The following is a 25,436-nucleotide window of genomic DNA, read 5'->3' as shown; positions in this document are numbered from 1 at the left end:
AAAGTAAAAGTAATATACTAAGCTCAATTCTAAGATCCTGCCTTTTAAAAGAATTTTTTTGTTGATTAGGATGAGCTTTACAAAAATGGTTAAATTGATGATAGAAAAGGTTCGATTTAAAAAAAGTTTTTAGAATAAAGATAGAGTGATCTACAATGTAGAACGTGGTCAAATCGAGCGCCTTCGTAAATTGGTTCATTGGGGACATCTCTTACGTCCGCATAGGCGTATCGTGTACTGGCAGCACTCATACACAGATAATCGCATACATAAAATATTCGTCTTTTAGCTGCTAGCGTGACTCTGGTCTCGTATGACCAAATTCTCCGCCTTGTTTCAAGCGGCGCAGAGGGAAAAATTTTAGATAGTGCGCCAAGCGTGCGCATGTGAAAAACAGAGGAAGAATATGTGTTTAGGTTGCAGAGCCAAGACCACGAATTCTGCCACTTCAGCACGAGTCGGCTCGTCGGTCACGTCGCCGTCGTTCCCGAGAGGGAAAAAAGCAAAAGTTTTTCGGTGACAACTGATCAGCAGCATCGAGAGCCATGTCGAAGAGAGTTGCCGTAGACGTGAGTAAACTGCCTGGCCCCGAAGAAGACTTTGGTGGCTATGCCGTCGACCAAGGGACGAAAAGGCCCGACCTGCCGCGGCCAGCTAGTTGCCGAGATCGCATCGGTAGTAGCGGCAGCGCGATCGTATATTCGGCCACTTGATTGAGGAACTCAGACGACTGTTACACGGCTCGAATGGCTCAAGCTAACACGTGGCTGCACGACTACAGCAGTTTCATCATGGCCAAGCTTCTCAGCCGATGCGGCTTCTTCGTTACACTTCTTCTTTCACGCCGAGTGTGCTGAATTTCTGCGATTCGCGTTGATCGGTGAGTTGAACATTTTTCCCCATCATACTCGAGAATGCATTTCGACTCGTCGCACTATGTTGCAACGACTCCAAATTTATTTACCCCCTCCCAATCTGTACTCAACGCTTATGTACTACATCTTTTTCTTTTTGTGCTTGATTGTTGCTCGCCTATATGTTGATTGGGTCTATCGACTCCTTTTTTTTCATACGTTCGAGCAATATAATCGAAGAGCGCGCCTTTTTTTATATGCTTTGCGCTACTGCCTGCGTGTTACGCATTCATCAATATTAAACAACTACCGGCGTTGCGTAGCACGTGCAGCGGCGTTAAATTTGTTAACCCTACTATTTCTAAATTTATTTTCTTTACATCCACCTACATATGTTTCTACAAATCTCTGTAATTCATCCTAATTTTTTAATTTCAAGTTCGTAGTCATTTTCACTTAATTTTTCAATTTTTTAGTGAATTTGTATTTCATGTATAACTAAAAGCGATTGTTGAACAAAGCAATCGGCGTCCTTGTTTAAATAAATTCATACGAAAGAATAATTAAAGTAAATGATTATTGAAGGTTATCTTTTAAGCATAAAATAATACTTGATTTAAAATGTTGAAAATTGATTTTATAATTATATAGCGCGATGTTTGTTTTTAATATATTAATCAAATTTTGGTCGTTCCCACAAAGTTTCGGTAAAAAGTAGTTTCGGAAAGGTTAGTTTATTTCGCGCACGTGCTCCGAAATCGCACTCGGGCCCAGATCTCGCGCCATGTTGGTCTCCGTAAAATTCGACTTCGCTTCCATTGTTCAATATTAAAATACACATAGTCAATCCGTTGTAACGAACTATTTCTAGTTTTTTTGAAATACACTTTAGTCAATTGTAATTATGAATCGAACGCGGTCGAGCGACTATAATGATCTCGCGGTGTCATTGATTTAACATGCACCAGGCCCGCTGCATAAGTGCATAAGTGGAGGTGTGGCAAGATGGAAAGCGCCGGAAACGACAATCTCGAATCATTTGACGGTCTATGGACGGTCCTGTAGGGTCAGCTAGGTGATTTTCTCTCCCAATTCCCATATGCGTGAACCTATACATACGCAGCCAAACCCCCTGTTGTGTACACCCCAAGAGCTGTGTTGCGGGTTGGACGTGGCGCGCGCGCAACTTGGCACAACCTATACATATGTATTGCATCAGTTTATAACGTTCGCATGTACGTGTGTGCGTGGCCAAGGTGGATTCGTTCGCGGCGCGCAGAAGACGGAAAAGTGGCTGGTGCGCTGCTGGTGCGCCGGTGGTCCCGGCTGGAGCGCCACCTCGCGCCCAGCGCCCGATGCACTCTTCCGTCTCTGTCCCTCGGCGGCAAAGCTCGGCGAGCCGCTCACGAGGTCGCACATCAGACAGGCAGCAGCAGCAGCAGCCACGACTCTCGTACGAGAGCCATTTCGTAGGCCGTCGCCGGCTCGCCTGCGCTGCAGACTGCACATCGCCTACCCCCTCTTACCTCCTCGCACAAACTCCGAGATATATAGTCAGTTTCGAACGTCGCGAGGAGCTGCCGTCGCCACCGCCGCCGCTGCCGCTGCTGCTGTTGGCGCTCGCTTACGCAGCAGCAGCGCAACAACAACAACAACAACATCACACTGCAATTAATATCACAGTGCGCGCGCATATAATATTGGTTCGTCGTGCGCTGTTACTCTGTGTGAGTAGAAAAACTGTGTAAATAGTGTGTGTATGTGTGTGTGTTTACTGTGTGAGTGTGTATGTGTATACCTGTGCCATATGCGCGCGCGTCAGCCAGCCAGCTATACTGTGCTATGTGTGTGAGTGTACATCATACATAATATACCATAGAGTACAGTCTGGCCACCCTGTGCGAGGCGTCCTTGACTGAGGCGTGTTTGCGGCCAACTTCGCTCGGGCCACGTTTGCTGCCGTCGCCCCCGCTGCTGCTGCTACTTCTGCTTCTTTTCGAGGCGAACTGCAAAGGCCCCTTCGTCGCGTTTCCCCTCCGTAGCGAGAGAGAAGCGACGGCAGCCATTATTGTATATCGTTGCGCGCATATAGAGCCAAGTATAAACGCCAACGCGCCTCTCAAAATGACCGATTCCACAGACGAATGAAGCGAGAAAGAGCGCGCGCGGGTGCGGTTCCCGCAGTGACTTTATGTGTTTGCGTTTGACCCGACTCGTTTTTAACAACAGTTTACGCCGATAGCAGTTTTCTAACCCGTCCGACGGGGCCGAGCCCTTGCTCTGCCTGTGCTGCACTCGCAGGCACGCTTCGACTTTCTCGTCGTCGTCGCTCCTTCGCATCGTCCGTCTTCTCGTTTTCTCTCGGGCCTTTCTCGCCCATGATCGAGCCGCGACACACGTCTATACTTGTATATTGTCATCGGCTCGCGCTGCATCGTCGTCGCGTATGTGCGCGCTCTCGAGGCAACAACTGCACGCACACATATACGACTTCTCGTTTTCTCTCTCTTTCGCACTCGCACAAACGCATATGTGAGAAATAAGCGAAACGCGCATCTCTAGGAATTTCCTCGCTAAATAAACGCCGACGCGTCGCGCCCCGGTCAGCCCACGCCCAGCGGATATTGCTCGGATGGCACATCCTCGGGGAGTTTCGCTGACTACGCTGCGGTAAGTTTGCAACTGCTAGGGCTCGTCTACGTAAAAAGCGAGACCTCGCGCATCTCGAGAGCGAGAGAGGCCAAAATGGCCGACTTAGAATTTCCTTTGTCCCGAAGCTAGTCGAGCTGCCGTCGCTCTTGCTACATCTTTCGACACGAGCTCTTTTTCCCGAATCTAACCCTCCTGCGCCGTCAATTTTCTCGTCCGATCGACCTTTTTCCTCTGTATTCGTGTCATCGAAGAATTGTCTTTTTTATACACTTTCGCCATTATCGCAATACTCTAAACGAATCTCTTCCATCGTTCTGTCTCTCTTTCTCTTTCGTCGGTGATGCGCATATCGCAGGCCAAGAATACACACACATACGCGCGCGCGCGCATGCACACATACACACTTTTGCATATAAGCTTCCCTCTTATTTATTTATTATTATTTTATTGTTTTCGATATTTTTCATGGATAATTTTTCAATTGATACATGCTCTATCGATATTACTTCATAATACCACGCGAAAAAATTGATCAATTCATATTTTCAGGATTATTATAACTTATTCATTTTAAATTTTTTACGCTAACTCGCTTCACCAAATCAGTTTTTTATTATTCGTTTGGATAATTTGGATTTATTTCAATGTTTGTTCGTAAACCTGATCTCGCATAAAATTTATTCAACTACTTTTGTTTTTTCATTTAAAGTAACAGATTTTGCAATATGTATGCTTTTTTTGCAAATGCTCTTCGTTCCAATTATTACGGAATAATTAAATATTCAAATGAGCTTTTTCGAAGCCGGCCGAATTGGTTTTCAATAGACGCTGGCTTTCAAGCAATTTTCATGTTCGTATCCAGTACAAATGCAAAAATATCATCGAAAAAGTAGTTATCGATTTTCGTGCGTCTTACTTTCTTTTTTTATTTAATTTATTCACAGTCTTAAACAAGAAAATGCAAAACAGATATTTTGCTTGTTGTTTATTAAAAATTATTCTCTGCGTGTCTAGTATTCTCAAAAATTAATCAATAAAGACAATTCATAAAATGTTCAGTATTAGTTTTATTTTTACTTGTCATTGTCCTACAATGATTGGTTCAGTTACCCTATTTAGTACATTTATTTTTTTAGACTACCTACTTGAAATAAATGATCATATATTTTGATATTGTTTAACATTTCCAAAAAACTTTATAAAAATAAATGCCTATTTTTTCAGTATAATGTGTGATGAGTGATAAACAAAGTGCACCCAGTGTGCCGCCCCTAACTAGGGGTGGAGTAGGAAATGCAGATAAAAATGTCAACCAAAATCAACAAGAAACGAACGTGCAAAAGAAAATTACAAATGTCACATCAAACAACACACCAATCAAACTTGCCTCTTCAAAAATTGAGCAGGTACTTATATTTTTTTATAAAATTTGTTGTTATTTTTTTTTAAATTTAGTACCTTAATGATGTTAACATTACCACTCTTGAAAGATTAAATGAATGTTCCATTCAGGAGATCTTTTTGATATAATCGAGGCATTTGTCTGAAAAATTTTACAATTAATATTAAAATTAAGTTATTTAATTCTGGTCATATCTGTAAAAAAAATTAAAAATTTTAGGTCATTTCAGCAAGTCACAGCACATCAAATCAGTCTGCCAGTGTTTCACGTATCGTTAACTCGTCAGATCCCATCGATGTGGTTAAAGTCTCAGATACTGATAACTCGAAAGTCACAGTTGCACCATCCGCCAGTCAGAATACTAAGATAGGGTTGACAAATTCGCCAAAACTCGTTCGTACATCAGTATCCAGCATGATCTTGCCGTCTGATCATTCATCATTATCCAAAGATGCTGCAGATCCATTAGTAGTTTCAAGCTCATCAACATCTTCTTTGACATGCCAATTAGCACTATCAACAGACTCAACATCTACATCGTCACCACCTGCAAAAAAGTGTAAATTACAAGAAGATGTAGATATTCCAATTGAGTTAGCAGAGCCTAATATTTTAAAGCAAGCTATTCTTGATTACAAATTACAAAGGTTATGTTTAGTGCTCAATGAGTATAGAGAAAACGCCACAGAATTATTTTTTCTTCAGAACGGTGGCAATATTCTTGACTATGATAAATGGAAGAAAGAACTTCCAACAGTTGAATACTCAGAATTCATGAAAAAATATCAATTAGGAACAGATAGTGATGAGAAGTTAATGCAATCTGCAACTGGTGATGTTGGAACTGACAATTTAATACCTAGTTCAAGTGCATTACCAGTAGTTTTAACTGAAGTGACTTCGGATGTAGCATCAACATCAGAAACTGTTACAGCTACATCTTCAACAGTGTCAGAAGTTGTGTCGACAATGACAACAAGTGTACCTGTGTCTACAGTTTCTACACCAGAAGTTTCTACTTCTGGTGACACACCTGTAGATGTTTCAATGACTTTAACCTCTACAGTAGCAGAATCAAATCAAAAAGGTATATTCTCTTTCTAACGTGGTAAAATAAATTTGATAAGAGTGTTGATTTGAGATTTTTTACAGGCTTTAATTATCCTCAAAGCAAATCCTTCATATAATTTCAATATATATCATTTTAAATTAATTCCATTAATAGATATCCTTATATGGTATATATATTATTTTTTGAACTATTCAAAGAATCATTGAATATTGCGATAAGATCTTAATTAATTTCATGATAATTTCAACTTTTTGAGCTACAGTTCAAGCTTCATTATTTATTATTGACTTTTAAATCTTTTCTATTTTGCATTATTGCACTTCATAAATATTTTAGAAATTACTCAATTCAATATCTTTGATCCTTTTTCTAGAAATACCAATAATTATTCAAAGAGTTTTTCGTTTCATTTATAGATGAAATGCTAACTGAAGTAAAAACTGAGGATTCAAACTTGGTGTCTAATTGCAATCCTTCTTCGGATAAAATGCCAATGACCAATAACACTGATGCGTCTTTGCCAAATGCTATTGTAAAACTGGTTAAATTGCCTGTTTCTACTTTAGCAACTTCTCCTCCCTGTGATACAGTTATTAATAATCAGGAAAACATTGTAGAAAAAGCAAAGCAAGAAGCTTATGTTGTACAAAGGATAGCTGAATTACAAAGAGAAGGTTTGTGGTCTGAAAAAAGACTTCCCAAAGTACAAGAACCTCCTAGGCAAAAAGCGCACTGGGACTACTTATTAGAAGAAATGGTGTGGCTCTCTGCAGACTTTGCCCAAGAAAGAAAGTGGAAGAAAAGTGCTGCAAAAAAGTGTGCTAGAATGGTTCAAAAATACTTCCAAGAAAAAGCAATTCAAGCTCAGAAAGCAGAAAAGCTGGAAGAGTTGAAAATGAAAAGATTGGCTAGTTTTGTAGCTAAAGAAATAAAAACCTTCTGGGCTAATGTTGAAAAGGTACTGACTATTTATAAATTGAATACTATTATTATGATTTTACCCCACACAATAAGCCGGCAATTCCAACTTTATAATGTTGTTACTGTGTGCTCGTTGTGGGAACATTAAATTTTAAAATTTGATGATTTGACTGATGCTAAATTAGTTTTGGTTTATCAACATTTTAAATACATGAATTTTGGATAAAAATTAGTAAACCATGAGGCATTATAAATTAAATTATATTATAATATTAAAATATGTTTTCAGTTGGTGGAGTATAAACAACAAACTAGACTGGAAGAAAAAAGAAAAAAAGCATTAGACCAACATTTAAATTTTATTGTAGATCAAACAGAAAAATACTCATCTTGGTTAACAGAAGGTTTGAATAAAGTTGAAGGAAACTTAAGTACACCTGCATCTATTCATAGTTCACGAATATCATCACCCATACCAGTTGATCATCACTCTGATGATGACTTTAAGCCAAATCAAGATTCTGATGATGATGAAGAAACTATAGCAAAAGCAGAAGAAGAAATGAAATCCAATCATAAAGAAGAAGTGGAACTGCTAAAAAAAGAGTCTGAACTCACCTTGGAAGATCTATTAAAGGAATTACCACCCAATTATTTGGAAGAAAGAGATAAAAGTTTATCTCCTTTACCAAAAAATATAGTGGAAGAAGAGAAAGATGATAATGAAGGAAAAGACACTGAGTTCACTATAGATTCGGATGATTCATCGGAAGATGAAGAAGATACCATTCAAGAACAAGAAAAAATGGAACAAAACGTAGATCATAAACAAGAATTAGATGATTTAAAGGCTGAAAATGAAATGTCGATAGATGAGCTCATGGCTATGTATGGGAATGCTGGTGAAACTTCATTAGATTATAATGAGACTGATAATGGTAAGGAAGTTAATTTTATAATAACTTTTAATAACTTTAACTATAAAATAAAAAATGATGATAATTTACCAACTCTGAAGGCTTCCTCATGCAGTTCTCTTACGAGGCATTTGTCTGATTTCTACAAATAAGAAAATAAACTGCTTAGAATTTAACTTTACAGAGAAATTAATGATAAAATATTTTTACAGATACTGACTCTGAAAATGAAGATGAAAGCAAATCTGAATCAGATAATAAATCAGACAGTGATGATGAAGCTCAGAATGATTCTCAAAGTGATGATGAACCTGTTGGGTTAAAGTCATTATTAGAAGATTTATCTGATGAAAACAAAAGTATGACTGATGCAAAACAAAGTGAAATGGATTCTGTTGCTGCAATTGCTGAAAGCTTACAACCCAAAGGAAATACTTTACTTACAACAAGTGTAAGTATTTTGATTATATTTTATTTTCATAATTGATATTTATATCAATTAAAACCTTCTCATCCAAAGAGTTTGTGAAATGTACTATTCCAAACTACTATTTCAAGAAGGAAGATTAATTTGAAATTGCTCTTTTTTATAAATCTTAACTTAGAATTACTTTAGATTTATTGTAGCAGTTTCTACACTAGATTATTTATAATGTTATTTAGCTTCATATTATACTCAAAATGAATTTGCTTACACTCATTTTCTGTTTATCAGGTTGTTACTAAAATTCCATTTTTATTAAAACATACCTTACGAGAATACCAACATATTGGACTTGACTGGCTCGTCACCATGTTTGAAAGAAAGTTGAACGGAATTTTGGCTGATGAAATGGGGTTGGGTAAAACTATCCAAACTATTGCTTTATTGGGACACTTGGCTTGTGAGAAAGGAAATTGGGGTCCACATTTAATCATTGTACCAACTTCAGTAATGCTCAATTGGGAAATGGAATTCAAGAAATGGTGTCCAGGTTTTAAAATATTAACTTACTATGGATCCCAAAAAGAAAGAAAACAAAAAAGAACAGGCTGGACTAAACCAAATGCTTTTCATATTTGTATCACATCTTATAAGCTTGTGATTCAAGACCATCAAAGTTTCCGACGAAAAAAGTGGAAATATCTAATACTAGACGAAGCACAGAACATTAAAAATTTTAAATCTCAAAGATGGCAATTGCTTTTGAACTTTCAAACACAGCGTCGTTTGTTACTTACTGGAACACCACTTCAGAACAATTTGATGGAACTGTGGTCCTTAATGCATTTTTTAATGCCGAATGTGTTCCAATCGCATCGAGAATTCAAAGAATGGTTTAGCAATCCTGTGTCTGGAATGATAGAAGGAAACAACGAATATAATGAAAATATCATCCGCCGTCTACATAAGGTTTTACGCCCATTTTTATTGAGACGACTTAAATGTGAGGTTGAAAAGCAACTACCAAAAAAATATGAACATGTAGTCATGTGTAGATTATCAAAACGACAAAGATATCTATACGACGATTTTATGTCGAGAGCTAAGTAAGTATAATAGATACCAAAAAAAAATTTCAAATGGAAAATATTAATCATATCAATAATTTATTTACAGGACAAAAGAAACATTAGCTAGTGGCAATTTATTAAGTGTTATTAACGTTTTAATGCAACTGCGAAAAGTTTGTAATCATCCAAACTTATTTGAATCACGTCCAACAATATCACCATTCCAAATGGAGGGTATTGATTTCCACACAGCATCGCTTGTTTGGAGTGCACTCGATTATGATCCGTTTAAGGTAATTAATTGAACTAAAATAATTTTAAAAAGGTAGTTGAAATACCACCCATATTTTTTAAACCTCTGATTCCATAGTTCAATATGGAGCAGCTCAAATAATGTGGGGAAAGAAATTTCAAGCATTTGTAAGGCCAAATGATACAATTTGTTTGGCCTAAGGGCGCTTTGAGACATTATTAATATTATTATTTATTACGTTATTATCACTATATAAACATAATCAATATCTTTTCATCTTATATATTGCTGCCTATACTGAGTCTTTATATTATTTTCAGCATATTGATCTATCTTGCTTTAACTTAGATCTGATAGATTTGGAATTCACCATGACTGCATTTGTAGCTCATCGTATAAAACGTTTGAAAACTCCTCGCAAACTTATAGAAGAAATTGATAGTTATCCTCCTCCTCCTCCTCGTTGCCCTGCAGGAAAAATCAAAATAAATGTTCGATTATCAAATCAAGTTTCAAAACCAACTGCAAATGTTCCACCAAATCAGCAACAAATAAAAATAAAAAGTTTCACGGGAGGAGTACTACCATGCACCAAAATAAGTAGTGCACCATTAATCAATAATTCTAATAATTCCGTAGCACCTAGTCAAGGTAATTTTGATTGATTCAAACTTATAGTCATTTACAAGAAAAAAAAGTAAAATATTGGTATTCATTTTAGGTGTTACATTAAAAGTTGCAAGCGGGCATCATCTACAAGGATATTCTGTTCAACTTGTTCCACATCAAGGAACAGTGAAAGGTAAATAGTTCATTTCTTGAATATGTTAATGCATCATCGATCAGTGACTGTAAGGTTGCAAGCACTTTTGCAGTGATGCTAGAAAAATTATACTCTTGCCAGCTTGTAGGTTTGCTAAAATTAATTTATCAAACTCTCAATCCAAGCTGAGTTGACATGAAAAATATATCCATACTCTCTTGGAATCTTTAAATCGTCAATTAAAATTTTTATTGTCCATTAAAATGATTTTGTTTATTTTTTATAGCAATACCTGTAACTTCGGTAGCACAAAATATACAAAATGCGGGAACAGCAGTGCCCACTACAAAAGATGCGTCCAAAATCACAACGCAAGCAGTTACTGTTAAGTCCGGCGATTCTGTCCAAAAACTTGTTCCAGGCATTGCTCAGTTAGTCCAAACTTCCACTGGAAGGCATATTATTATTACCAATACTAATCAAGAAACTCCTAATCCATGTAAGCATCATTGTTTTATAAAAAAAAATTTTTTAAACTTCGAAGAACCTGAAAAAATTAATATTTTTAATATCCTTTTCTAGATTTTCCAATAATGACATCCTCTGGACAAAGATTAACTGTTTTTCCAAAGCAGTTAATGAGTTTATCTCCGACTACCGTATCAGTTAATAAAGTTATCGGAAATGTCGTTACTTCTTCTACAGGAAGACCAGTTATGCGAGTTTCGCCAATAAATGTAAATGCGTTATCAGTGGGACAATCACAACCGCAAGGAGCGTTTCGATGTGGATTAATTACTAGAACTATAGTAAAGGACGTCGAAAAAAATCAGAGTATATCTGCTCCAAAATCGGAATTTCACTTGGTATGTACCATTGTATTCATATTGAATTTTTAACAATCATTGAGAAATTAACTCAAATTTTACAATGAATTCTTATTTCTCAAGCTGGACTTGGAAGAAAGTCGACGAAATAAAAGGCACAATAAATTAGTTTCATTGGCTAATATAAACGATAAAAGATGCGCTGCCTGTCCTGTTTATGGAGAGGACTTATGTTCAACTTTGAAAATGAATAATCATGAGAAGTCTAGTGGATGGAACAGTGGTTGGCTCCATTGTTCTTTGGCCAAAGAACCGACCCGAACGCGAAGACAATACTTTTCTCATACAAAAGCACTAGCAGAAGCTATCAAATCAACTGAATATTATGTTCAAGAGTTGAAAACTATTTTCGAAAAATTCCTTGTTCACGTTCCAGCTGTTTTGGCATCTTCACCTAAATTCCATGTCTCTCATCCACCACCTCATAAACTATGGAAAGATCAACGACTGGTTTTAGAACTGAAGCAGCACTTAGACGAAAAATTATCCATTTTACATCCTATTGCTAGCTCAATGTTGACCCAATTTCCGGATCCACGTTTAATACAGTACGATTGTGGAAAATTGCAATCACTAGATCAACTTCTCAGAAAATTGAAGACCAATAATCATAGGGTTCTTATTTTCACGCAAATGACAAGAATGTTGGATGTTTTGGAAGCTTTTCTCAATTACCATGGTTATATATATCTTCGATTAGATGGTGCTACGAAAATTGATCAAAGACAAGTGTTAATGGAAAGATTCAACAATGATAAAAGAATATTTTGCTTTATATTATCTACCCGTTCTGGTGGAGTTGGTGTTAATCTTACTGGAGCTGATACAGTCGTATTTTATGACAGTGATTGGAATCCAACTATGGATGCTCAAGCTCAAGATAGATGTCACCGTATTGGGCAGACTAGGGATGTGCATATTTATAGGTGAGTTAATAAGCAATAATAAAAATTTTTAAATATCGTCACCGACCACGTAACAGGTCATTCATATCTGTTATCGTTTTATCTTGAATGACGAGATATTAATATTTCTTTATAAAAACTCGTGCGCTAAAAGTGGAAATAATATAGCGTGCGTATCCTGTCTAAAGAAACAAATGCTTTAAAAACCTTGTAAAATTTTGTAAAATTTGAATTTCAATCGATGACTATAATCTTAATTTCAATTTTCAGGTTAATAAGTGAGAGAACGATCGAAGAAAATATCCTTAAAAAAGCTAATCAGAAAAGATTGCTTGGCGATCTTGCAATTGAAGGTGGCAATTTTACGACAGCGTACTTCAAAAGTGTAAGTTGGAAATTTTGTTTGTTTAATTATTACATAAATGCGTTGTATAAAATTGTTACTAATTATTGCTTTTATTTTATAGTCTACCATTCAAGATCTGTTTAACGTCGATCAATCAGAAACTGATGCTTCTACGCGAATGGCTGAAGTATTAGAACAAAATAAGGATCGTGAAAAACAGTTCCAGAAAGAATCAACCGTACCTGAAGAAAAATTAGCTATAGGAGCATTGGAAAGTGCTCTTGCCGCAGTTGAAGAAGACCTCGATGTCCAAGCAGCTAGAACGGCTAAAGCTGAAGCTGTTGCTGACTTAGCGGAATTCGACGAAAATATTCCAGTGGATGACGTCGATAATGAAGATGCACAAGTTAGCAAAGCTGAACAAGAAGTTCAGAATTTAGTTTCTCAGGTAAGAAATATTTTTTATCGTTTTTATAGATACCTCGCTTCCGACCATGAATCTGAATGCTTTTGTCAGATATCGTGTTTTTTTATTATAAAAGCGAGAAATAAATTAATTCTCTATTAAAACTCGTGGGTTGAAAGTGGAAATTATACAACCTGCGTATCCTGTCTAGAGAAACAAATTCTTTCATTTGATATTATTAAATTTGTGATAACTCTAGAATAAAGAATGGTCACAAGACTCGAATTTCATTCCTTCTCAAGACGATTTGTAATTATTGTAAACATTTTCTTGCAGCTCACGCCAATTGAACGCTACGCTATGCGTTTCGTTGAAGATTCTGATGGACACTTTGCCGCGGCTCAACTTGCTGCTGCTGAACGTGAACTTGAGGAACAGAAAAAGGAGTGGGAACTAGACCGCTTAAGAGCTTTGCGTGACGAAGAAGAACGACAAGCGCGACTCGCTGAGGATGACGACGAAAACCTTATCACGTATTCACAGGAAGATGCTCGAAATCAGGTTAATAATAATAAAAATAGCATTTCTAGACGTGTCGCAATTAGTAATAGTAACAAAAAATTAACGAAGTCAGGTAGAAATAATCGTCGCGGTAGGACGCGACAATTGTCTAGACGCAGTAGTATGACGCGAGGATTAGTTTCTAAGAATTTAAATTTGAAAAGCGATAATGAGGATAACGCATCTTCGTCTTCAGATAATGAGTCAGATACCACATCGCTAACGGAAACTGACTCACAAAATGAAGACATTGTTTCGGATAATAGTTCGGAAGATGAGCGTAATTTTATTCGAGTGGACGACGAAGGTAATGACCAAGTTAAAAAATTCCCCGCGACTAAAAAAAATAATTTGAATGATCGTAGTCAACCCGTACAGAACCATTTAGACCTTAATAGTCCCAGAACAACGCGATCTAGAGGTGACGTTCAAATTAATCTTTGGACGTTAGATGTTAGTCCGCTTTTACCTGAAAGTAAACCTCGAAATCGTAAAAAACACGTAAACGAAGAAAAATTAAATGAATCAATCAATACTTCTTTAACATCAAACGCCGATGATAATAAAGACGATGACGCAACATTCATTGAAAACTCAGTTAATGACTCGACTATAATTCCTGAAATGATCCCGACAGTACCAGAAGCTAAAGCATTTATAAAATCTTCGAGTGAGCAAATACCTACAAGTAGCAAGTCACTTTTAGAAACGAACAATGAAACGTCTGAATTTTCAGATAAAAATTCCCAAATACTCAGTATTAACGAAACTTCCATCGAAGTACAAAGTATTGATTCCAAAAAAAATGTAACCCCTGTAGCTGGTAAAGTTGGTCGACCTCGAAAACAGTCTCAGTCATCATATCCTGTAATTAAAGTAGATTCTTCATTATCAATGTACTCTACCAGATCTAGCAAAATTTCGGCTCCAAAAGCATTTATTGATGAAAAGTCTGATAATAAAAATAAAGAAGAATTTAACTTTGATGATATTGATGTTTCAAATCCTTTAATTAAAAAAATTGAAATACATAATATTCAAAATAAAGCACTTGTTCAAACATCTATCGATGAAAGTAATATTGAAAAATCCGATTGTACAGTTTCTAGTGAAAACAAATGTTCAGTTGATAGTGAAAAATCTCAAAATGACTTGTACTGTAAAGAACTTAGTTCTTCAAATATGCAAGTAGAATATGCACAAACTGAAACTGAAAAAGAAAAAGTTGCTCGTTGTTATTCGCGAATACGTTCAGAATTGAAAGATGATTCTAATTTATCGAATGCAGAGGACGACATCGCTTCGTGCAAGTTAATAATTTCAAAAGCTATGAATCGCGATGGTGAACAAAATAATCGAGATAATGATCAAAAACTTTCCATAACGCCAACGAAATGTGATAATAATCTAACACAAGATGAATCACTCACTCCTCATAGAATTAGTCCCATTTTAAATAGATTTTCTAGGATTAATCGAGCATCGAAACGATCTAGATCAGAATCCAAAGAAAAACCCATCTTGACAGAAATTCCTATCGAAAAAAAAATTAAAGTAGAATCTCTTGAAAAAAGTAATTTTGATTTTAATGTTTTACCTGATAAAATTCCTTCTATGGACAGGGAATCACTAAGAACTACTCGTTCTTCAACTAGATTATCTGAAACAAAGCCGGCTGTTAGCGATGGTTCTTCATTCATTGTCCCCTCAGAAGTAGTTAAATTAAATGATACCTTAGTAGTTACTGACACTAACTCCCTTGATGACTCCGAGAAGAAATCATTGATGTGTAAAAATTCTGCCACAGAAGAATCAAAAATCGCTCCTAAAATCACTCGATCGTCTACTCGATTGGCAAATATCAAGCCTGATTCTAGTTTAAACGAAGAATTAAGTGATTCTTTGTCGAACATAGAGAAAACTGCCACGCAAACAATCCAAGAAATCGATACATCAGTAATAAAATGTGAAAAATCAGTGAATAATGCAGGTAATGTTTTAGAAAATATTAAAAACGCATCAACGAATATAACTGAAATTAAAAATGTTGGAAGTATTTCAAAAGCTTGCACTGCTAAAACGTCTACACTTGTTGATAAAGTAATTTCTCCGTTTAAAAATGAGTCAGATTTCATTTCTGTTCAAAAAATAACTTCTAGTTGCGGAAGCGATTCAAATTCTAAACATTCATCCGAGACTCCATTGCTCGTTTCTCCTTCTACTTCAAATGTTAAAATAATTAAACAGGAAGACGAAGTGGCTGAAGTTCCATCTATCAATGCCAGCAAAGTGAGTGATAGTAAGCCTACACTTGTTGAATCAAAATCGTCCAAAAACGATGTGCAGGTGTCGATGAACCCACCTCGTTCTACCCCCATTTCATTAAAATTAGGATTGCGACGCCGTCCTGACACTCCGATGCCTCTTTCATATTCTGTTAGACCGGTTACAAGGTCTCTAACCAATCATAATAATAGTGACAGTGAAGGATCATCCAGTGTATGTGCTCAAGCCATTAGTTCTCCATCTTCGTCCCAAACTTTAGTGAAATCGAGTCCTCGAAATAGCCCAAGAACTTTAATGATCGAAAATAGCTTTGTGATACCTACATCTCCTATCGGAGTACGAAGGAGTCGTTCAACGACGTATATCAAGAGATCTGAACGTTTAGCAATGGAAAATAAAGACAATACAATAACGGGTATAAATCGAGTACGACCTAGCGTCATACCCGCAGAAAACGCAATAGTCAACCGTATGGCTCTCAAAAGAAGACCAGATACGCCACTGCCGTCACCCGAGCAAATTTTAAAAATCGCCAATCGTTCCAACGTACAATCAACTTTGACAAAAACACCGTCACCTACAAGTTCAAAAGTTAAAGCTGCTCGACGTTCCGTAGATCTACCAAAAGAGCCGTCATCGCTAGATGCGAATACGAATAATGAAGATTCGAGTTCCAATTCTAATGGAAATTCTTTTAGTTCTCAGCCAGTTATCGATTCAGAAAAACCACAAAGGACCGCTAAAGTGGTCGCAATGATAAGCCTTGATTCCAAAAGTCTTGGCAAAAGTAGTTCATTTTCATCTAAGCCAAAACAACATAATTCTGAGCTTTCATCGATGAATCATACCAAATCGCCCAAAATTTCTCGTAATAAAAGTGAGGCTAAGCAAGGAACTATAACGACCGTAACTCTTGAAGACGAGCCGGATAGTCCTAACCCAAATAAACCTTTAAAGCGTCAAAGACAGTTGAGTATAAAAGCCATGTTTGCTAAGTCCAGTTCGACGCCGAGCAAAGACGCACAAACGATCGAACTCACTGACGAAGACGACGATGACAAACCCGCAAAAAAACTAAATCGTTCTACTGCATCACTTGGTACACCTACTCGTCCGCTCGACTAATGCGTACGCTCCGCGATAAAACTATGATCGTTTACTTATCCTCATGAAGTGACAATGTTATGCAAATTACCGAGAGCTTTTGAACTCAAGTTTCGTATCTTTATATATAATATACTTCTTGTGTTTCGCTGAAGTAGTAATGTTTATTTGATTATAAGCATAGATTCAGCCACCTACGGATACTCATACATACGTGTGCATTGCATACTGTGCATCCGTATATGTATATATTTATAAATATATATTTTGTAATATATAACAAATACGCGTCAAAATATCATGCGGATCAGATAAACTATATTCAAATAATAATTTACTGTACTTATGAAATATCGATTCATAGAGTGCACCGAGATATTAAACTCTCATTTTATTTTGACAAGTGAATTATTAAGTAGGATGCCAGTTATCCTCATGTACATATATAATTAAAAATATATAAAATTTAAATATGAATAATTCCGAACGTGCAACCATCGATTATGAATTTTTTACGATGCCGAAAATTCGTAAATCGAGAAGAAAGCGTAGGATTTTTAATTGTCTATGTCTAAAACAGTCTTGACTCGCATCTTTCACAAATGTTACGTTGAAAACATAACAATGCAGATTACTATCTGGGCCTTTGTAAATATAACTTAAGCTTTATTTTTATTCTTATTAAAATTAAATTCTTTAAATTTGATCTTATGACTGTTTTTTGTGTATTTAATTTATCGATTTCGTAATTTGTATTACATAAAGAGACAAAACTGTGCGTAAACTTATTTTAGTTGTTCAACGCGAATTAATTTCTGTGGTAGATATTAGACATAATTAATTTTTAACGAGCTAGTAGGTATTTCGAAGTTACTAATGGCGTGATATTGTAGGTACGTTAAATGTAGCCCTGCATAACCGTTAAAATATTTAAATACGCCTTATACAAAGTAAATTAAGGCGTTGTGTATAGCTTTATAATACGATTTCCCATGGTTAAACTGTCTTTATTTTTTCAAAAATTGAATATGACTCAGAGCGACCTGTGGGAAAAAATCCTATTGTAATTATAGTGGAAAAACTGAAAGCGATTATATATTATTCTTAAGTTGCGTGACTGTATTTTGTATGATCGAATGAGTTTTGAATAAGGAAATAAATGAAATATTCCTTGCAATGAACAAATTAAAAAAATTGTGTTTGTCTTATTTCTTGGTTATATACATCCAAGTCTGTTCGATCAAAGGTTCAGTTCCGTTTTGGTGTCAACTTTGCTCAGTGTGCTTGTTTATATTTTAAAATTTCTTGCACGTTACTCGATATTATATTATCAGTTTGGTGTGGCAGGGCAATTATGACCGCACAATTTAATTTACGTAGTTTTCTTTTAAAATGCTTATTTTTGATTTATTTATTTATTAAAGTAATAAAGAAAAACTTGAATAAAATGGCACCAAAACACTGCCTTTGCCATTCCAAACTTGGACGTAACCAAGATATAAGCAGGCACATTTATGAGCGTTCACGAGGATAATATATCATTTCTTTTCTCAACCACTAAGACTATTACGCAAAACAAAGGTATAGATTGAGTCTTTGAACGAACAAGACTAATATCCTCAATCCTGAATCATTTTTTAGCTATATACATTTTTTTATATTAAATTTAGATTTTGCAAAATAAGCAAGTAAGAGTTGATCAATATTTTTTTACAAATTAGTAACTGTTTTCAAAATTTGAATTTTTTTATGATCATTTATCGAATAGAAATTAAAATCAAAATAGGTTTCAACTAAACGATAAATGATACTGTAATCGAAAAATGTCATGAGCCATATATTATTTCAACTCATAACTTGGTAAGTTATTAACAAAACATGACGCAGAATCGAATTGGAGCTAAGCGAAACTACACCTTTGTCTTGCCATTTGCGTACAAAAGAAGAATTTTATATAAACAAACAACTGAACAACTATCTTATAAATTGCAGATTTGGATATCTGAAGATGGTCTCGAAGAAATGCCGGTAAGTGAAATATTTTTATTAATCCCAAATTATATCATTCTAAAACCCATGTTTCTGCGTACCATATCGCTTCGTGTGTGTTCTTCTCTATCTTAAAATATCGGGCCAATTTCTGAAACTTTCAATATCTAAAGAGCCCAGTAAAGTTATTTTTTATCTTAAAAATTGTGAATTTGGCCCTTAAAAAATTTGAGTCTATGAAATAACTATGAATTTCGAGTGTTTTATGACTATTACTTAATTAGAAGTAATAGTTATAAAACACTCGAAGTTTTAATTCTATAGCTAAAAAATATTGTCACATGTAAACTCATGTGTATCCTTTTTTGCACACTTGGTGAGCAAAAATGCTTTTGGACCACTTAATTATAGCATACAATTTTATAATTCTCAGCTTTTTCGTCATTATTAATTGAAAATTGAGAAAAAACTGACTTGGCACTTTTAAGCTATGAAGGTTTCTTAGATAATCAAATTTGTTTGGAGTTAGTGATTTTCTTAGTTTACAATAATAAAATAAATACCCGAGTTTTATAAACAGAATTTTGATTATATTAGTTAAGAATGTGATCCTGTATAAAAAATTTTGAATCTTTATTCTCTTCTTTGGAACTATCATATAATCAACAAAATTGAACACGATATTCACTTGGGTGAGATTCATTCAGTAATGGAAAAAAACGAGAAATGGAAAAAGACAAGAATGAGTGATTCCTGTGCCCGCTGTATACTATTTTTATTATCTTTACTATCAGCCTAATATTTTATGCACACCGTCGTATTTTCCTTTCACACTGTTTACGTTTTCCACCCATTATTGAATTTATCTTACCATAGTGTGTATAGAAGTTCATTTATTTTTTGGTCAATTAATCCTTTGGAAAGCCGAGATTTAAGAAGTATTTTTCCTCCGAAAAATGATATAATAAATATATTAAGATTGTTGGTCGGTAATGTGTTGAACCAATATCGCACCCAGTTAGAGATTTTCTGTCTTTCAAAGATTAAATGTCAAGGTATCATCTAGAATATCTTTCATTCATAAAAATTTCTAAATGAACTAAGAGTAAAGTACGAAACACTTTAAGGAACAATATAGCTTATAAACGTACATTTTTCTTATTTAATATTTCGTTAAACTAAATTATTATTTTATTCTTGGAAATTAGATGTGGTGTCCTCCAACCCCGCCAACATCAGATAACGATGTTTACGTTGATTATTCATTAAGTTTTCTGTATGACGACGTTCCTATGAGCGAAGCCCAATTACCGCCAATTTATACCAAAAAAGATCATCTAAAGCGAAGTCACGTGGATACAGGATCTGCCGAACGAGATGGTATGAAACGTTTCAAGAGTTGATTTAGTTAAATTCATTTGTTGAATGATTTTTGAAATTTAATTTAATACTTTTTTGTAATGCAGGTCGTCGACCCGCAAAAATACGAGTCAAGGAAGATATGATATCAGCACCTCGTTCATTATTCGATCGCCCATCACCCGCCGTAACGAAGATGCGTCGCGATATGAAACTTCACAAGCATCGAGGGCTCGCACGCATGCCATTTACAACTGTGAATAGCTCTCCTGGTGTCATTGGCAGTCCTGCCACTTCGGTAGGACCAGTTAAACTGGCCTCAGGGGTAGCTAAATCGGCTGTGCCAGAGCAAGAGTCTTGTGTGGAATGGATGATTCATGAAGATAATGCGCTGCTTCAAGCAGTTCAAGTTTATCAAGGATTACCACTCAATCTTATGATATTGTCTCCAGGACATACTCCAAATTGGGATCTTGTAGCTGATATTGTTAATAACATATCGCGCAGCTACAGATCCCCTAAACAATGCCGACTTAGATATGAAACCGTCATTGTACCTCGTGAAGAAGGAAAAATTCTGTACGATACAACACCGAAAAAACAGAAAAAACAAAAGACAAGTCTTTATAAAATACCCCATCCCTCAGAGGTAAGCTGTCCACTTGAATCTGGAGTTTTTGTTAATTGTCGATTAATTTAAAAGTGATGCAAGATTAATTATATTCTTTTTTTCGTAGCAACAAAATAAAACCAATCGGCCCATGAGGACATCTCAATTATACTCTCAAGATCAAAATCAAGCTTTTACAAATGCCTGCTTGCAACGAATTGAAGCCTTAAAAGCTGTTTCAGTCAAAAGGACTCAAACTGTAAAATCGGTGTTAACTAGTTCTACAGTGAAAGTTTCAAAACATCCAGCAGTTGCAGCTGATAATGGTGTAAACTACGATAATCCTTTATCACCAATTGAAGTTGCTGCGCGCAGAGCCGAGCGGGTAGCAAAAGAAAAACGTAGCGCTGCTGCTGCTGCTGCTGCTACAGCGGTAAGTTATGAATGACTCAATTTTTTTAGTAACAGTACATTTATAATTTTTGTTTAATTACCTGAAAACATCTCTTCTTTATAACAAATGTAAAGAAAAAATGTATTTTTTCATATTTCTTCTATTTTCTTGAGATTTCAAATATATCTTGAAATTTAAAGTATATGTGCAACATGGTCTATGAATTAAATCTCTTCTAAAATGGTTGCATCTTTTTATAGATGTCTCGCTTCCGACCATGAATCTGAATTTCTTTGTCAGATATCGTGTTTTGTTATTTATAAAAGCGAAAGATAAATTAATTCTCTATTAAAACTCGTGGGTTGAAAGTGGAAATTATACAACCTGCGTATCCTGTCTAGAGAAACAAGTTCATTGATTTAACCGTTAAACTCGAGATACAATCTTCATAAAATGACCTATGAATTTAGTCATTTCGAAAATTGTAATTAGCGTTTTTAAAACGTGTACAAAAAACTATAGCATTAACTTTGTTTGTAAGTCATAAGTTAATTAATCTGAAAAAATTGCACAATACGAAAAAGAAAAAAAACATGTAACATATAAAGAAAAAAAAACTTCTTAACAATTGAACTAATTTTTTTAGATTTCAAGATAGCTTTAAGTCTGCAAGTACGAAGTTATGCTTTTAGATAGTTTCTTTCACTTTTCATTCACTAAATATTAAATATTTTTAACATTTCTTTGTATGCAAAATGTTAGGATCCATACACATTCTCTATGATAGTCATAGAGAAATTTTTAACATTTTTTAAATGAGTAATTCAATTTTAACCAAATTATGCTACTTATATTATAGGTCCTAACTCCCGAACAACAAGCAGCAGCAGTACGACTTGCTCAACAGCAACAACAACAGCAGCAACAGCAACAACAACAACAACAACAGCAGCAACAGCAACAGCAGCAACAGCAACAACAACAGCAACAATTGATAGCTTCGCAACAAAACGTTGGAACGTCGGCAGTTATGATTGGTCAGAATCAAGCAGCAACGGCAGCTGCGTCACTGGCAATGAAGGCAGGCTCGAGTGCAATTGTTGTGAGCTCTCCCAATGTCGTAAATGCAAACATTAAAGCTCGAGTTGTGGCCGGAGCCCTAGGATTGCAAGATGTGCGTTCAGCATCTGGTGGTATTATAAGTAATGTCCACGCTGCTGGGCAGAGACTTCAAACAGCAGCTGGTATTGCTACTGCTGGGCAAGGACCAACTGTTATTGCTCAAAAAAATGCTCAAGGTTTTACGGTTAACACACGAAACCTCACACCTGCCCAATTCCAATATGTTAAAACGCAGCATTTAATACGACATCAACAACAATTGAAGGCATTACAAGCCCAAGCTGCAAGTGGTCAAAAAGTTTCCGTTGCTGTCTCCCCTGCCGCCGCTGCTGCTGCAGCAGCTGCCCAGCAACAACGCAATGCTGCTTTGTTGAAACAAGCTGGAGCTTCTGGTGCAACTCTCACTCCACAGCAGCTTGCTGCAGTTACTGCTGTCGGGAAACAAGCTATCGCGACACGACAGGTTAGTTAATATTTGATTTTTTTCGAATATTATTAATTTATTTATTGATCATATTTAAATTTTTGAAACTTCACTCAAACTTTTTTACTAAAATTATTTCACGTACCATGTATTTTATTGTTTTAGTTGACAGAGGCAGAAATAGCTGCTGCGCTTCTAAAACGTCAGCAGCAACAACAACAAATGAAATTATCGCAGGTACAAGTGCAGGGCCAAGCTGGTATATCAGGAGCTCAAGTATTGACTCAAAGTGGTTTGCAAGTACAACAACAATTACAAAATGCTGGTTCAAGTGGTGCTACGCCTGTAGCAACTCTGGTTAAAACTGGTGGTACAGTGCGCGCTGCTACATCTCAACAAATAAGACAATTACAGCTGCATCCACAATTCATTGCACAGCGAAAATTACCTGCACAAAAAGTTGCTCAACTAGCTCAAGTAACTGGAAAATCTGGCTTACCATCACAATTAATTCTCCAACAAAAAAGTGGAATACCAACACAATTGACTGTACAACAAATTCAAGTTATGAAATCAGGCGCCTGTTCTCAGTTCACTCATGTACGAAAAACTTTCCTATTGATATTGTAATTCATAAAATAAGTAAACCATTATATTCATTAACAAATCATATCCATGATTTTAGGTTTCCAGTGGTCAAGTGGGAGCTCAACCTAGTCAAGTAGTACTAGCTAAATCGCCTCTACAAACCCGAGTGATTCCGGTTTCGTCGGGCGCTCTTAAACAAACTATACAAGTGGTACCTGCCAGTTCAGCTCAACTACGACAAGCACCCGTTCAAGGCAACAAACCTATCGTTACTACAGCACGAGCTAGTCCAGGACCCAGTCAAGTAAGATTGCAAACAATCTCACAACAAACTCTCAATCAGCAACAACAGCAACAACAGCAACAACAGCAACAACAGCAACAACAGCAGCAACAGCAACAACAGCAACAGTTGCCTCCGCAACAAACTGCTCAGCAGCCGCAACAACCGCCATTGAATGCATCAACGGATACTCAGCCTAAATGAATATCGCTTCTTGCACAATTACTCGAACGACGTAGCTAACATTAAGTTCATCATCGTTCAATGAACGATGATGATTTCGCAAACTGCCGTTACTAGACTAATAATCTGCATTGATAACAAAACATTCCATATTTGCTTGTAGTGAAGTATTTACTCAATCATATAATTGTGCAAAAATCACGTAAATTTATAAAACTACGTTAGTGCGTTTCATAGTTCGAGTATCATTAATGATATATACCTCTACCGATGATTCAATTTACGCTTACACATATTCTACCAAGAAAATTGGGAAATAAATGTAAAGTCTTTGATCATTATTGGAATACTTACATTTGTAAACATATTGGCGATCGTTAAATTTTTATATAAGAACACTCATAAAAAAATTAACAGTTAACGTATTGGTTACTCGTAATAATTATGTAGTTAAATTTTAGATAATCCATATCTTCTTAATAGCAAGATTATGGAAATGAAGAGACTGATGATCCAATGATTTTTGATTAAAAGACCTTGGTTTCTTTTTTGATAAGCAGCTATTTATTCTCTTAATAACTAGATATCATGATCATAACAATTTCTAATTTTTTCTGAAAATTATTTAACTGCTCAAAAATTGATCATAAACTGTAGAAAAACTCTCTACTGTAGGGTTTTGTTTCATATTTCATGTAATGATAAACAAATATTATTTATAGTTTTAGTATTGAAATGAAGAATTAAATGAACTTGAACGGTAAAAATTTGCATACGATTGTATGAATAAATTACTTGCATAGTTATAAAAATATTGTAAATATTCCCTAAAATTTGTACTTATGAATCTATGTAATCACAGTAAGAATGATTGTATAAAGTTGAAAGATTTATAAGAATAGGCTTTTGGAGAAAGCAAACCGATTAAAAACATAATCTTGTATATATATAAATAAATTTAATAGAAACTGCTTTAACTGCAGTATGAATCTGTAAATTAAATAATATTAATTTCTAAATCCATAAAATAACTTGGTAGATCTGGAACTTATGAAATTAATACCAGTTGTCAATCGACACGAGTCAAAGAACAAAAAATACACACCTTTTAGCAGTATTCATACTTAGATTTTATTCGTACATAGAGCAAACTTGCTCTTCACATCTGACTAAATAATTTGAAAATAAAACTTGATAATGTTATGGCTAGTGTCTGAACATATTTGGGATTAAATTTGGTTTCATTGAATAAAAAATTAGTTTTAAAACTTGAAATTTGTATGTATTGTATAAATATTTAAATGGTCCTGAACTGATTTTGCAAGTGCTACATTAAAGCACAACAAAAAAATTGTATCAATATTGTATATGTTCTATTCGTGTACTATAACTATTACAATAAATTTCTTCTGCGAAGAACTTTTATTCATATTTATTTTTTCATATTTTATTGAAAAAGAAATTTTGCTGTCACCTATTTAATATTCTCGTAACGCTTTATATCATCTGAATAACATGAGGTGCAGATTGTCGATCGTATCTTTAGCATGTGCTATGTGTAGAATCATTGAAATGGTTGAAATATGCATTCCAATCATTTCATGAAAATCTCAAAAAAAGCATTAACTTTAGAAATTGAAAGTATTCAAAGGGATCTCAGA

At 35.4% G+C, this 25,436-nt stretch overlaps 1 protein-coding gene and 1 non-coding gene across 5 annotated transcripts; both read left to right on the top strand.

Moving 5' to 3' along the window:
• The first annotated feature begins 179 nt into the window (after window positions 1-179).
• On the top strand, window positions 180-25,194 carry LOC106651079 (helicase domino). Of its 4 annotated transcripts, XM_014369425.2 has the most exons (23): window positions 2,256-2,581; window positions 4,731-4,912; window positions 5,128-5,995; window positions 6,397-6,938; window positions 7,191-7,839; window positions 8,031-8,269; window positions 8,534-9,348; window positions 9,419-9,605; window positions 9,886-10,216; window positions 10,287-10,367; window positions 10,615-10,827; window positions 10,911-11,194; window positions 11,279-12,141; window positions 12,391-12,505; window positions 12,588-12,914; window positions 13,209-13,433; window positions 18,816-18,851; window positions 20,021-20,192; window positions 20,279-20,820; window positions 20,909-21,214; window positions 22,035-22,760; window positions 22,887-23,321; window positions 23,407-25,194. In XM_014369425.2, exons 2-23 carry the CDS (start codon window positions 4,742-4,744, stop codon window positions 23,794-23,796), a joined length of 8,517 nt encoding a protein of 2,838 aa, XP_014224911.1. In that variant the 5' UTR covers window positions 2,256-2,581; window positions 4,731-4,741; the 3' UTR covers window positions 23,797-25,194. The 4 variants fall into 4 exon arrangements, with proteins under 4 accessions (XP_014224908.1, XP_014224911.1, XP_014224907.1 ...); XM_014369422.2 differs by lacking the exons at window positions 2,256-2,581; window positions 18,816-18,851; window positions 20,021-20,192; ... (3 more) ...; window positions 22,887-23,321; window positions 23,407-25,194 and adding an exon at window positions 180-880 and having other exon boundaries at window positions 13,209-18,040; XM_014369421.2 differs by lacking the exons at window positions 18,816-18,851; window positions 20,021-20,192; window positions 20,279-20,820; ... (2 more) ...; window positions 22,887-23,321; window positions 23,407-25,194 and having other exon boundaries at window positions 13,209-18,040.
• On the top strand, window positions 12,989-13,093 carry LOC111694304. Its single transcript, XR_002763592.1, has one exon. It is a non-coding gene; the product is annotated as a small nucleolar RNA SNORA26 (small nucleolar RNA).
• Window positions 25,195-25,436: the final 242 nt, after the last annotated feature.

Source organism: Trichogramma pretiosum, unplaced genomic scaffold, assembly GCF_000599845.2.
Source record: "Trichogramma pretiosum strain Unisexual culture from Peru unplaced genomic scaffold, Tpre_2.0 scaffold67, whole genome shotgun sequence".
Taxonomy (NCBI): Eukaryota; Metazoa; Arthropoda; class Insecta; order Hymenoptera; family Trichogrammatidae; genus Trichogramma; species Trichogramma pretiosum.
This window is presented reverse-complemented; position numbering and strand designations above follow the sequence as displayed.

Excerpts from the sequence above, each read along its gene's own strand:
- LOC106651079 (XM_014369422.2), top strand. The coding sequence starts at position 4,742 with ATGAGTGATAAACAAAGTGCACCCAGTGTGCCGCCCCTAACTAGGGGT. Across the intron at positions 4,913-5,127 it reads CCTCTTCAAAAATTGAGCAG|GTCATTTCAGCAAGTCACAG; the intron begins GTACTTATATTT and ends TAAAAATTTTAG. Across the intron at positions 5,996-6,396 it reads AGCAGAATCAAATCAAAAAG|ATGAAATGCTAACTGAAGTA; the intron begins GTATATTCTCTT and ends TTTCATTTATAG.